The sequence below is a fragment of the Phocoena sinus genome, chromosome 1, assembly GCF_008692025.1.
Source record: "Phocoena sinus isolate mPhoSin1 chromosome 1, mPhoSin1.pri, whole genome shotgun sequence".
NCBI lineage: Eukaryota > Metazoa > Chordata > Mammalia > Artiodactyla > Phocoenidae > Phocoena > Phocoena sinus.
The window spans coordinates 72,432,518-72,445,713 of NC_045763.1; the positions used below are offsets into that span (position 1 = coordinate 72,432,518).

Here is a 13,196-nt window from a genome sequence, read left to right on the forward strand (position 1 = left end):
GAAGTGTGTGGACGTTTTAGCTATTTGCTGATTATGGGATGGTAGTGTTTCACAAAGGAAATGGAGAATTGGTTGTCATGGCAAGCCCATCAAGTGGAAATCATTTGAAGAGCACACCTTTGTATGTCACTTAGGATTTCTTTGATAGTGTGTTCTATGTATTAATTAATTTAATATTATATCTTCAACTCATTGGTCATCTCTGACTGAGTGGTAAATTAGATTACTCTTTATAGAAGTGGAACCTTTTTTTAAAAAATACAAAACTAGTATATCTTTTGTTTGTTAGAAGACTGCTAATTTTCTCAACCAGAATAAACTGGTTAATTTTGTTCACAAGACTGGGCCATGGAGCCAGAAGACAGTATATTGAATCTCAGCATTGACATTACAGTAGCTAAGTAGTCTTTGGCAAGATAATTAACATCACAGATTTGTAAAATGGTTATCCAAGTGCTACCTACTACCTCTGGAGATAGGATTATATGTTGTGGGTGGGGTATTTTTTTTCCTGTAATTTTCTGAGCTTTATGTCTTGTGACTGTATTATCTTTGTAGCTAGGAAGAAACACTGAACACATATATAACATTAAAAACTTCAGTAGGGTGAGGAGAGATGCATCTAACAGTCTGTTTTTTAAGGATTAAATGAAATATGTTTTTTGTGGCATTTTCAAGTTGGTTAGTTCTGTCTTAACAAGAAACAAATGTCTTTGTATCATATTTAAGCTTTAATTCTATTTTTACGTAGGTACACTTCATTTTCATTTCAATTTTATTGGAAAATAAGCTAGTTCTTAAATAACTGATTTTTTTTTTGTGGGGGCTGGTTTTTCTTCATTGAAAAATCTGTTTGGATGGATGTAACCCCCACAAGTTCACATTTTGTACTCATTTTCTTTTTATAGCATAATACTTGATACATCCACATTTTTTTACATTCACATTCACATTCTTTATTTTCCTTGTGGTTTAGACATTGTGGTGGGTAATAACTTTTTTTCTTTCCTTGAATGTACTCCTACCACTACTATTATTTTATTCCTGAGGGGATAAGTAATATGCTTAGAAAATAATGAGCTCCAAATTGTGGCCCTTTTGTACTTCAGAAAATTATTTAACAAAAGGTGTTGGGGTAGAGGGCAACCCTAGGTCTGGAAGTTTGTAATAAAAGAAATAAACAGTTTTATCAGGACATTCAAAAAGAAGGGTTAGGAGGTTTAAAAGATTTTGATTCTGAATCTGTTAGGGCAGCCATTCTTACATAAGTGTTGTAACTACTTTGTTTCCTTATATGGGTTTTGGTTGCTTGGTTTGTTTTTATGATTATTTGGAGTATTTGTTTTTAACCATTCTTAAATTGTCCTAGTTAAGGCTTACTGTTATATAAAATAAAAAGTAAAAGCACTACTTTAAAAAAATTAGAGATAAACTGTACCATGCTTCTTTAAAATCAAATTAAGTATTCATTGTACTATCAGAAAGATCTCCCTAATTTCTCAAAGGCAAAAACTTGTGTCTTACCCCTATACAATAAGCACATTCTTGTGTGGAGCAGTAACGTCAATAAATATTTGTTGAATGAAATGAATCATATTGTAATATTCCTGAAAATGTAAGCCTTTATTTATGTATGACCAACTGGACTTTATAATCTTCAGAATATAAAGCTAGACATTTTTTTTACCAATTTATTTACTTTTTCTCTAGACAAGTATTTTAAGAAATTAATTTTTAAGTACTTTTTTAAGCAAAGAGCTTCTTTTGTCCTCAAGTAATTAATGGAATGCTGTCTGCCAGCACTTGCAAATTATGCCTATTTTAGTCCTTAAGAGGAAATTCTACATCTAAGACAAATAACAAGGCACAGTAGACAAAATGACTGATACGCGGCTTAAAGCCTTTGCTCTGTTCCTTAAACTCGTTAGGAAGGACTTGGAAATTTTCTTTATTGCCTTACATCATTTTTCCTAATTATAAAATCAGAAGTGGTGATGAATGAGGAAAATAATGTTATCATTTTATCAGATGGTATTGTGACTCAGTAAAAATAATCACATTACTGTAACAAAGTTATGTGGATTATTTACTACCAAGGAATTGCTTTCGTCTCTACATATAAACAGGTCCTTTTCTGAGTATACCCTTTGTGCCTTCACTAAATCACTTAATCCTCACAAAATAACTTCATTTTGTCTTTTTTAAAGTAATAATCTGAAGTAAATAAAATGTCAAAAAAATCCAGGATCGATTTAGCATAGTTTTATTTTTAGAGCATAAAAATGGAAGCTGCCTTCACTCCATCCAGCATTCTGCCAGGCTTCCGTAGAAGCAAATGCAAATTACAAACCTTTAACTTTCCTCAGTCAAAACACAACTCTTATCTTCTGAGTTCTCTCAAGTTGACCTGCCAGACTGTGCTTCCATGTCAGGTTCTATCTTCCCCATTTGGCATTTGTTGCATCTACATTCTTTGTACAACTGAGTGTTTAGAGGGACTCAAAACAGCCTTTGGAATTTACCTACTTCCATACAGTATAGAGACATCAGGAAGAAAGAAATGGTGGTCTTTAACATTTAAATAGCAAATACATTTATATATTTTAAAGTTTATCTTACTTTATATAACCAGCTAACATTTTTCATATATTTTATCTCATTTGATCTTCACCATTACCTTATAAAAAGGGTATGCAAATGTTAATTTTCCTCATTTAATCAGTCAAAATCAAGAACTAGACTCTCAACTAATTCTTAGGGTCCCAAATTCAGGGATCTTTCCATTATAAGCTACATGATGTAAATGCCCCTTCTAAGGAATTCACTTCTGTGTTTTCATTAGATGGTTTTTAGACCCTGGAGTACTTCTAGCTAAAGAAACTAATTTAGGCTGTCTAATTTATTTAATCATCACCACATGATACTGATTTAATGAGGTTTCAGTTTCATGTCAAATGATCTATTAAAAAATCGATCATATGTAGCCAGAGTATTTTTTAATTTAGACTCAACTTGATCATTGCATAAGTAAACTAGAATTGAATCAGTGTCTACCATATACTCGTGTTATTCATATTTAACTGCATTAATCCATTAAATATATTTGCAAAAATGTATAATTTTTACTTTTTGTCATAGTGATCTAATTCTTTATTTGTTGTAACAGCTAAATATTATCTTCCTGGTGATCACATTGTGCAAAATGGTGAAGCACTCAAACACATTGAAACCAGATTCTAGCAGGTTGGAAAACATTAAGTAAGTATTTCGTATTTTAATTTTACTGCTTGACAAACTAAGTGAAAGGTATTCTCCACAGGGAGTACATGAATACCATCTTTCACCTGTAGAAATTATTCAGAATGAAGTTTTACTGATCAAGGTTGAGTCTCACTGTTACCATGTCACAGACATTGGTCAAAAATTAGGTAATAATTTCTGTCTTGATCTAAAGCCAAGAAATTGTTTCAGTGGCTTTGTGGAAATTCCATATCACTGTAGCAATTTCATTTGAATTTAAAATGCAATTCAAAATGATGTTCCTGTTTGCATGACTGATATGATTATTTTGTTTGTTTTGTTAAATGACTTTTTGATTTATTAAGGATTCTGAGCAGTTTCTACTTCTAATCCTGTTTTTCTAAGAGAATTTACTCCGTTACTATTGTTAACTTGGAGATTGTCTGTTGTTTTCATGATAATTAAATAAATGTTTACTTTATTTCAATGTTGAAAAAAACTGCAATATCCTATCAGTAGAAAAATGTTATCTAATTAACAAAAAATTGATAGCTGTTGATTCATTAAGTCATCTTATAAAAGCATTTTCAGAGTAATTTTTTAAAATATGAGTTAATTTAAAATTTGAGGAGGTATTGTTCAAGTTGGTTATAATGTTAAAAATGGCAGATCTATAGTAAGGGTAATTTTTTTTTAATTAGATAAAGTTTAGATAGGTTAGTGCCAGCTTCATTGCATGTTGCATGGTAAGAGAGAGAGCTAATCTTTAGCATCTCTCTCTTTTCTTCCTTTTCCTCTTTCTGTCTTCTCATCTACACCAGTAATTACCGTGTTTGTGATGGCTACTATAATACGGACTTACCTGGGTAAGGTAGAACCCTACATTAACAAATTTATGGCATGATTTATATTTTTTACAAATCCGTCAATATCATGAATTGCCCTTAACTTTTATAATTATTTTGGAATATCTTATTTGCTAGAATATTTTAAACTATAATATGCCTTTATTTTTTAATTGTTTGCCTCTGCATTTTGACTTTCTTAATTTTGACTAATTTTATAAAATATATAAATGCTTTCTTATTACTTTCTATTTTAATTCTGTCTAATAATTTTGTTTCTCTTTTCTGCTTATAATGCTTTCTAGCTATGAAGATAATAAGCCATTTATCAAGTAAGATCATTAGTTAGACATGGAATGCACTGACTTTAAATCCTCTCATTCCGTCCTATTTTCTACAGTTCCTTTCTCCTTAAGCTATTCATGATGAAATCTCTCCCAAATTATTTTATTTTGAAGTTGTTCTCATGTTTTTGTCTCATTTCAGCTAGGCTTCTTCATGCTTCAGTTATAAAACCTTAGGTTCACCTAAGATTAGTTTCTTAGAATCTGAGGTTTAGGTGTTAAGTGATTATCTGCCATTTAACCTTTCTGTATGTGTCACATTATTCAGTGTCTTGAGTGCACCACAGGACTAAAAGCATAGGAGTAAACTAATTAAGGACTCCTTAATTTCTTTTACCAAAATGCACATAAAAGACAATAAAGTCACGGGGGATGTTTTACACGTTGTATTTTAATATAGTTTTCATACCTTGTTTATTCTGAGTAAGAAAAGGTCATACCTGCTGTTGCTGTTTTCACTGGAGACTGCAGTACTAAATGCTATTGTTCTTTCTTTAATCAATGAAAGGTTAAAGCCAAAATGCTGTTGAATTTGAATGTGAACATAAAGTCAACTGCTACTACTGATACGTTAATATTTAAGTGTGATGTGTGTTGTTCTCTCATTGAACCTGTTAATGAAATTCACTTTATTTTTTCAGGTCTTGGGTGCTTGGCGCTTTCGCTCTTCTGTGTCTTCTTGGCCTAACCTGGTCATTTGGGTTGCTTTTTATTAATGAGGAGACTATTGTGATGGCTTATCTCTTCACCATCTTTAATGCTTTCCAGGGAGTGTTCATTTTCATCTTTCACTGTGCTCTCCAAAAGAAAGTAAGTGAAAACACTTAGAGTCTCTGCTTAACTTGTTCTTTGATTTGAAAATAATATATATAATAGGGAAGATTTTAAGTTACAACTGGAATATTATTAATAGCATTATATTTTAATCATAAATTAATTGTAATGAAAGTCAGGAAGCTCAGGCTTCACATGTAAAATGTGTCAATACGAATCATCTCTTGAATGTCAGTTTGGGAATATTATAAACTAGATACTTATGTTAAGATTTCTTCTTTGGAGTCTACAAAAATGCTTTGTGCAAAGGGTATACAAGAAAAATAAAAAGTTAAATAATCTTGTTCTTTGCTCAATAAAAGGAATGCAGTGGTTCAAAACAAAATTGAGTATAAGGATAAATGGTCTAAATTTTAAAAGCACAAGATATACAGAAAAATGAATATCAGTGTTGTCTTCTGAGTAATTTTGAAAGATCTTAAAACCCAGCAATTTCATATCTCACATCTTATTATTTTGTCCTGATTTAATGTTAAGTGGAGTCAGCAAAACTGACTCAAAAATTAAAGTTGAATGTGAAAAAGTTTAATCTATTACAAGAAGATGTTAAACCTAAGAGAATAGCTTAGCTACCATTTAAGTTTGAAACGTCTGTGCCTATCACCAGGTATCATCCTTTCCCTGTCTGCATATCTAATGTAGTCTTTTTATTCTGTTATTACTAGTTGGTCACTAAACTGAACAGAGAAATAGAGGTGTGAAAGTGAAAACTATTATGTTTTCAGTCCTGACAAGATGATAGTGTTACTTCCATCAGTTCTGATAAGCTGTAATTGTGAGATAATGACAGTGGAATGTGCAATGCTGACAGATAATAATGTACATTCACAGCAATAGGCATTAGGCAAAACCAACACCGGAGGGTATTATTTGGATAAAATACCATTTTGATTGCCATTGTCTTGGTTATATAGGATTTCAGAGCAGTTAATAGCCATTAAGTGTACAGAAATTTTTGTGAGGTATCATGTATTATTTAATAACACTGAACCTTAACTTTCTAAACATTATACAGGTATAACCTTGTAATTACTTTGGTTTTTATATATTTTCTGCATAGATTAGCATTTTATATACATGCAGATAATCACATATTCATACCTTCTGTCAAATGTTTTTGACAAAGCATAAACTTAGCAGAAAAAATATGAGGTCATCATTATTTCCTCATAGAGTTTGTATATTAATTTTACAGAGATTTTGCTATGCTTTTTAATTAGCAATTGCATTTTAAAGTCATTGTGTTACATTTCTTTTGAACAAGTTCTACTTAGTCTTGGATATGTCCTATTGGGTGCTGTCAGGATGAATTGTTAAGAATATAAGATGATTTAGTTAAAATCATGGTTCTAATTGCTTGAGTGAGCATATTTAGGCAGAGAAAATGCTTTGAAAATTCACCCCCATTGTTATTTGTTCTAATAGATATAATTAAATAAAGCTAAGAGGATGAAAATTCAAGTGCACTTAGATTTAAAAGGTCATTAGTGACTTTAATTCTCTAATTTCCCAAGGAATAAGTGTCAAAGTTTTGGCCTTTACAGGCAGATACTGAGCATAGAAATGGTAGGGGGGGGAGCAGGGAGGGGGAAGCCTTTGAGTGTTTTTTGTAACCTACTAGAAAAAATAATTTCTTATGCAGCCTCTCCTTCTTCTGTCTTGAAATTTCAAAGTCTGGCTCTTAGCCTCAATGAAACCTGTTTATATGCCAGCAAAGCTGCACAGAATCCAGAACTCTCCCCCCTCCTCCCAATTCTTGACCACCTAAGTGGGGCACTATTATTTAGCAGTTGTTTGGACCTCACTTTTTAACGTTTCAACTTTCTTTTAGGCCTGACAACTTTTCTATCTATTCATATGTCCAAACTTCAGGGGAAAAGGGAAATTACCTGGGTAACTCATTAATGTGAATGGAAATTGCTTAAATAGTTCCCTTGTGTGCTAATGAAGTGAAAAGGCATCTTAGACTCTCTACACTAAATGTTAGAGCTAGACACATCAGAAAATGAAGAAAACATTCCATCCTAATTAATGACATATGTATCAAAGGACTTTTTTTCCTTTATTCTTGTGCCAAAGTAGTCTTTCATTATAAAGAGGTCACCTGCAACACCATGCAATCTAGTAAAAGAAGTTTATGTACTGACCTACCTAAGAGGACACGAAGCATATAAACCTTAAATGACTGAATTACAAGTGGTTAAATGTAATTAAGCAAGGAAAATACTAAATTTTTTATCTTACTTTCTTAGCATGAAATAGAAAATTGGGTTTACTAAGGCTATAGCTAGAATAAGGCTTTTAAGATATTACCATTGTATTAATAAATAACATTTGCATAATGAAAACAGGGTATATAAAGCATTTCTACATACGATATCACCCTTTAAAGATCCTACTAGCCAGTGTAGTGGACAGAGGTGTTTTTCTGATTACCATTTCACCAGTTTCAATTGAACTTGACTTTGTAATCTCCACGGAAAAGTGTTAGTGGGACTTCTTGTCTCATCTGCTCATTTAATTAGAGAGAGAGGAGCAAGTATGTTTATATTAATCCCTTGGTCTTGTGGTTATTCAATGCAGGTACGAAAAGAATATGGCAAGTGCTTCAGACACTCGTATTGCTGCGGCAGCCTCCCAACTGAGAGCCCTCACAGCTCAGTGAAGGCGTCCACCACCAGAACCAGTGCTCGGTATTCCTCTGGCACACAGGTAACAAAGAGTTTGACAGCATCTTTAATTAACCTTCTTTATGGAAAGCCTTCTGAGACATGTTCTGTTCAGATGTACTAATTGTCTCCTCATTATAATGATCTAGGTAGCAAATACTTGCCTTCTTAGTATTTTGGTTTTAATTTCTTCCTAAGTATTTCTTCAGGGTGTTTCTTTAGGTGTAAACATCCTTTTTTGAGAGGTATACTTTTTTAAGAAGTATGTCATAATCATTAGATATCCTAAGCTCACATAGCACAGGACTCAGTAGGCATTCAGTAAACATTTGTTGACTAACTAGCCATCTCCACTTTAAAAAAAGACAATAAGTGAACACTCTTTTTAAGATTGGAAAATTAAATACTCCTTAGTAGAGAAGCAACAGAGGAGTATAGACTTCCTTCGTTCTAGAACAGAATCAACGCACATTTTTTTTAAAAAAAGGTCAAAAGATAATTCTGCACAGATTGTTCAGGGTACATCTTTGTGTGTCTAATGTAAGGTAAGCTTGGGAAAACTAACATAACATATGTCTTGCTATTTTATGTTAATAGAGTCGTATAAGAAGGATGTGGAATGACACTGTGAGAAAACAATCTGAATCATCTTTTATCTCAGGTGACATCAATAGCACTTCAACACTTAATCAAGGTCAGTTACTAGGAAAATTTGAGTTTACAATTTAAATTTTGTGCCTTTTGCCAATTTGCAATAATTCTAGAGAAAATGCTGAATTTTCCTCTCAAATGGGTTTATATCACAAGCTCTTAAACCTGTTGAGTCATCTTTTATCTTTTATTAAAGTACATATAAATTCTTTTTATTCAATAATGTAATGCAAAAAGTATGATTTCAAATACCACGTTAACAGACTGAGGCTGGAAAAAGTAATTTCTGAGAACGTGCTTTGCCACAGATTAAAATGGTTTCCTAGTGAATACAGATTTATTCTTTCTAAACGTACATTTATGAAAGTTTTCTTCTTAAAACATTAATATAATTAGAATAACTACTCTTCACATTAAACAGTACCAGTTTTGCAATGAAAATTCTTGTAAAATTCTTCTGTTTTTACGTTTCTTTCAAAAAGTAAAAAGTAAATGTCAAAACATTTATACTAACTCTTCATAAACACATAATTAAACTACATGATAATTTACAAAGTAATTTTTATATTTGAATTGTTATTATTTAATTAAATAATATTTAATTATTTAATCATAACCTTAAACTTATCACATAATCAATATAATTCCAACTTAAAATAATATGGCAAATAAAATAATTTAGCCAGATAAGGGCACAAGTACATGTACAGACACATATTACTGAGTACAAGTTTAGTAAATTTCAATTTATTTTGAAAAAAATCATATATTATTGTATATATTCTTGGAAAGGTAATTTATCCAGGTAATTTCAGTTTTGATATACTGATTCGTAATATAATATGTTATATTTTATCACAATGTAGTATGAAAGACATTTTTCATTGTTGACATTGTTCTGATGAGATTCTGGTTTAAAATGAAAAAAAGCACATGTATGGCATCAAAACCAACTTGAATTTTAAAATATTTTTAGCCAAATTACATTAGTTATGCAAAACGCATGCTTGATAAGTATTGAAAGGTTTGTAATTTGTCAGTTAGAATGAGTGAAATGTGTGTTTATTCCATTGCTCTGATGTTTTACCTAATTCTGTTAAGATGACTATCAAAAAGGAAATGAATTATTCAATGATTCATTTTTGAAACCTGGCAAATAAGATTACAGAAGGAGAATTCTTGTTGGATAGAATTTGTGAATGGTCTAATAATTCATTATACACAGTCTCTTTTTCCCCTCAGCATGTGTGCTCTTGCATTTACTAAGAGAAGCTTGGTGCAGTGTGTCATACTTTTTACCTGTTTGTGAAAGTTGTTTTTCCTCCTGCTTGTATCAGAGTTGGTATTAACACCGATGTTTTCATGAGGGATAATCCCACACCTGTAAATGCTGAAAGTTTGAGATTCCCTCTTCTGGGCCTCAGTGGTTAGGTTTTTAATATTAAGCAGTAACATCTTGAAACATAATGTTGATCTCTGTGCATTTAATTGCCATTTTTGTTTAACAGTGATTTTGTATAAATTAGTAAATGTCATCCTCAGCAGGTGTTTACTTGGGGGACTTAGAAAGCACCTGTGAATTGCTGAAATTTAACTTCCCTCTTCCCTTTCTCCTTCAAATTAGTAGTTCAAATACAGTCAGATAATTTCAGCAGATTTTCCATTGCCAACTTATCCACTACCCTTGATGAATACGAAAAGTACTTTACTGCAACTGCAACACTAAAATAAGAGAACTGATGTATTTTTTTCTGTTTCTTTGCTTTAGGAATGACTGGCAATTACCTACTAACAAACCCTCTTCTTCGACCCCACGGCACTAACAACCCCTATAACACATTGCTCGCTGAAACAGTTGTATGTAATGCCCCTTCAGCTCCTGTGTTTAACTCACCAGGTGTGCTTATACTTACGAATACAACTACCTTTCTTTGCTGCTAAACAGAACTCTGATCTTTGCCCTCTTTCTAGAACACTCAAGTTGCCATATACTTACTATTACATCCTTAATTTCTCAGTTAAAAAGCATTATGGTATTGCCCACGCCAGGCTTCTAAAACTGCACTATATTATAGTAAAAATTCAGTCATGATAGTATTTACCAATAATTATCCATGTTTTTGACACAGGTGGCATAAATCTTAATATATTATTACAGGACTGACATCACATGGTCTGAGAGCCCATCTTCAAGATTTATATCATTTAGAGGTATCCTATCTATGTAATATACTATTCAGTTGACTCTAAAGCTTGCTGACGGAGTTTGCTTCTGGCATGACTTAGCTAATAATTTGGATGCCTAGGTATAGAAAACTACATCCAGCATTATCAATGTAACCAAACTATAGTATAGTGCAGCTTTATGGTAGTTTTTCTTTCTTCTTAAAAAACTAAGAATAAAGTTAATATTAGTCAGTTTATACCTATAGTTTTTTATTGGGGGAGGGGGAGAGATTGTCACTAACCCATCCTGTATTTTACTGTATTTTCTAATAGCTTATTTATTTAAAAAATATATATATATATTTAATATTAACAGAATTTTCAAGAGTTTGGTGAAAGTTATTGCATAATTACAGTTAGCATATAATCTTTATTTGTGATTGATATTTGCCACTAAATTAAACACAGAACTTCGTTTCCGTTTTTTTTTTTTCTTGACATTCTTTTTTAACGTAACTGCAGCTTCTCTTTTCATTCTCTTGTTTTTCTTACTTTCCTTATGCTTTCCTCTAGCAACCTACAGAGAGACAAGTATGGGAGTAAAACTTAACTTTGCCTATCAAATGTAAATTTTTTCAGCATGATTTTTAACCGGCACAATTAAAACATAACTAGCAGTCATGAAGTAGACTCAGCGGGCAAGTGGTTCACAATTTGCAACTCAAATGTTTCCAAATTCAAACAGTACATCTATATGTACTGCCTTTTGTCAGTAATAGAGGTCTGTAGCAAATGCTGTCCATACTTAAGTACATGCAATGCTGAAATAATTTGCTCTTTAAAGCCTGAGGTACTGTCAACCAGAATGCTTAATAATTGACTTATCATTTCTGCATTCCCACAGTAATCTTGCTACAGGCTGTGGAAAGTCTTCCAGTGAATTACCTGAACTTGGGCAGAAAAAGTTGCCTCTTCAAAACCAGCCAAAGATGTGCTTAAATCTGCAGTATATCATAGAAAACACCTTTTGGATTACCCAGTATATATTTTTATATTTATTAAACAACAATAAAAAGAAAAATGACAAGATCAAACCTCGACAGAGGAAACAAATGCTAGCAACTGATCCTCGTGTCACTTATAATTTAAAACAGCAAATGTTTCCTAGTAGTAGATCTTCTAAAGTTTGTGACACATATATAAATCTATAAAGCTGGAGATTTGTGTCAATGAGGCTAAAGGAAGCCATGCAAAGAACTATCATAACTTCATTTTGTCAGACATGCCTTGGAACATGATACAAATCGAATTGTCAGCTTTTCAAATGTAGAAGTTGGATCAGAATTTTCTAAATAACATGAGTCAATAATAAATATGGCCCACCTATTTTCTCATTTTCTGCTAATGATAATTAATTGAGCATTTATTAGGTATTTTTTGGTCATGACATTGAGTTTTCTAGGATAATCTGCAGCTTTAAGAGTGGAGTGAGCACTAAAAAGGGAAATTTCCTATTTTTTCGAAGAATTAATTTTTTTCCTAAACTCCTCCAAGCCTTGCATACAATGCAGCAGCCTCACAGTGGTCAGTTTCATTTCAATAACATCATTTCATTCTTTTTTTTTCCAGACCTATCTGTAGACAAGTGATTTTTTTCTCTAGGATTTTGAGAATGAATAACCTAACTTTCCATGGTACAGATCATTTAATTTTCTCTAAAACCTTTTTTTTTTCATCTGCCTGAGAAGCACTGTGATGTCTTAGTTTACATGTTTATGTGTCTGTAGAAAAATACAACTCTGATTCAAAGAGAGCATGTTACCATATTTTTTTTCCTCCTGAACCTCTTTTCATATCTTCAGCAGACGTATCCAATCTTTCATTCCTTTAGAAATAAAAATATATTAGCCAAGGCTGACACCCTTTTCCCATTCCACAGTTGATATTTATTCTTGGTTTAATTTCTGTGACCCATACTTAAGAAATCTCCTAACATTTCTGCGTTTAACCTCCATGCCCATGGTGTCTGTGGGCCAGTCTCGTACAGTAGTAGACTCTGCTGGTTCATTCGGTGCTGTCACTGTGACTGATGCAGACTGCAGGGCTGCAGGCAAACTTTGACCGATAGGAGCCTGGGGCCATTGCTATTAGAGAGAGTATTAGTACCAAATAAAAGCTCAAAATAATAAGAAATATTCAATGAAAAAGTAAAAGGCTGCTATTGCTGGTAATCTAATTTGTTGAACCCTTGCTCTAAGTTGCTGAGAAGCTTAGAAATTCTTCATCATGTTACAATAAATCATTTTACTTTCTTTTATATATCAGCTACTCTTAGGCCAGATAGCCTGAGCAGACAGACATGATGTGAGTTGTCCAAAGTGAGTCATTCCACCTGCTGTCTATCGTGTTGTTGGATGGTGCTTGTGGGCCCCTGGTCCAGTCAGTAT

At 32.4% G+C, this 13,196-nt stretch overlaps 1 protein-coding gene across 17 annotated transcripts in view; it reads left to right on the plus strand.

Moving 5' to 3' along the window:
• ADGRL2 (adhesion G protein-coupled receptor L2) overlaps positions 1-13,196 on the plus strand; it is a 177,470-nt gene that overhangs the window by 161,624 nt on the left and 2,650 nt on the right. For 8 of the 17 annotated variants that reach the window (XM_032633476.1, XM_032633458.1, XM_032633449.1 and 5 more), the window contains 4 exons: positions 3,167-3,258; positions 5,071-5,239; positions 7,847-7,975; positions 8,530-8,626. In XM_032633476.1, coding sequence (XP_032489367.1) covers positions 3,167-3,258; positions 5,071-5,239; positions 7,847-7,975; positions 8,530-8,626 — 487 coding nt within the window. Of the gene's footprint in view, positions 1-3,166; positions 3,259-5,070; positions 5,240-7,846; positions 7,976-8,529; positions 8,627-10,351; positions 10,481-10,712; positions 10,795-13,196 lie in introns of all 17 variants that reach the window. The other 9 variants (XM_032633545.1, XM_032633540.1, XM_032633551.1 and 6 more) reach the window with 3 other exon arrangements.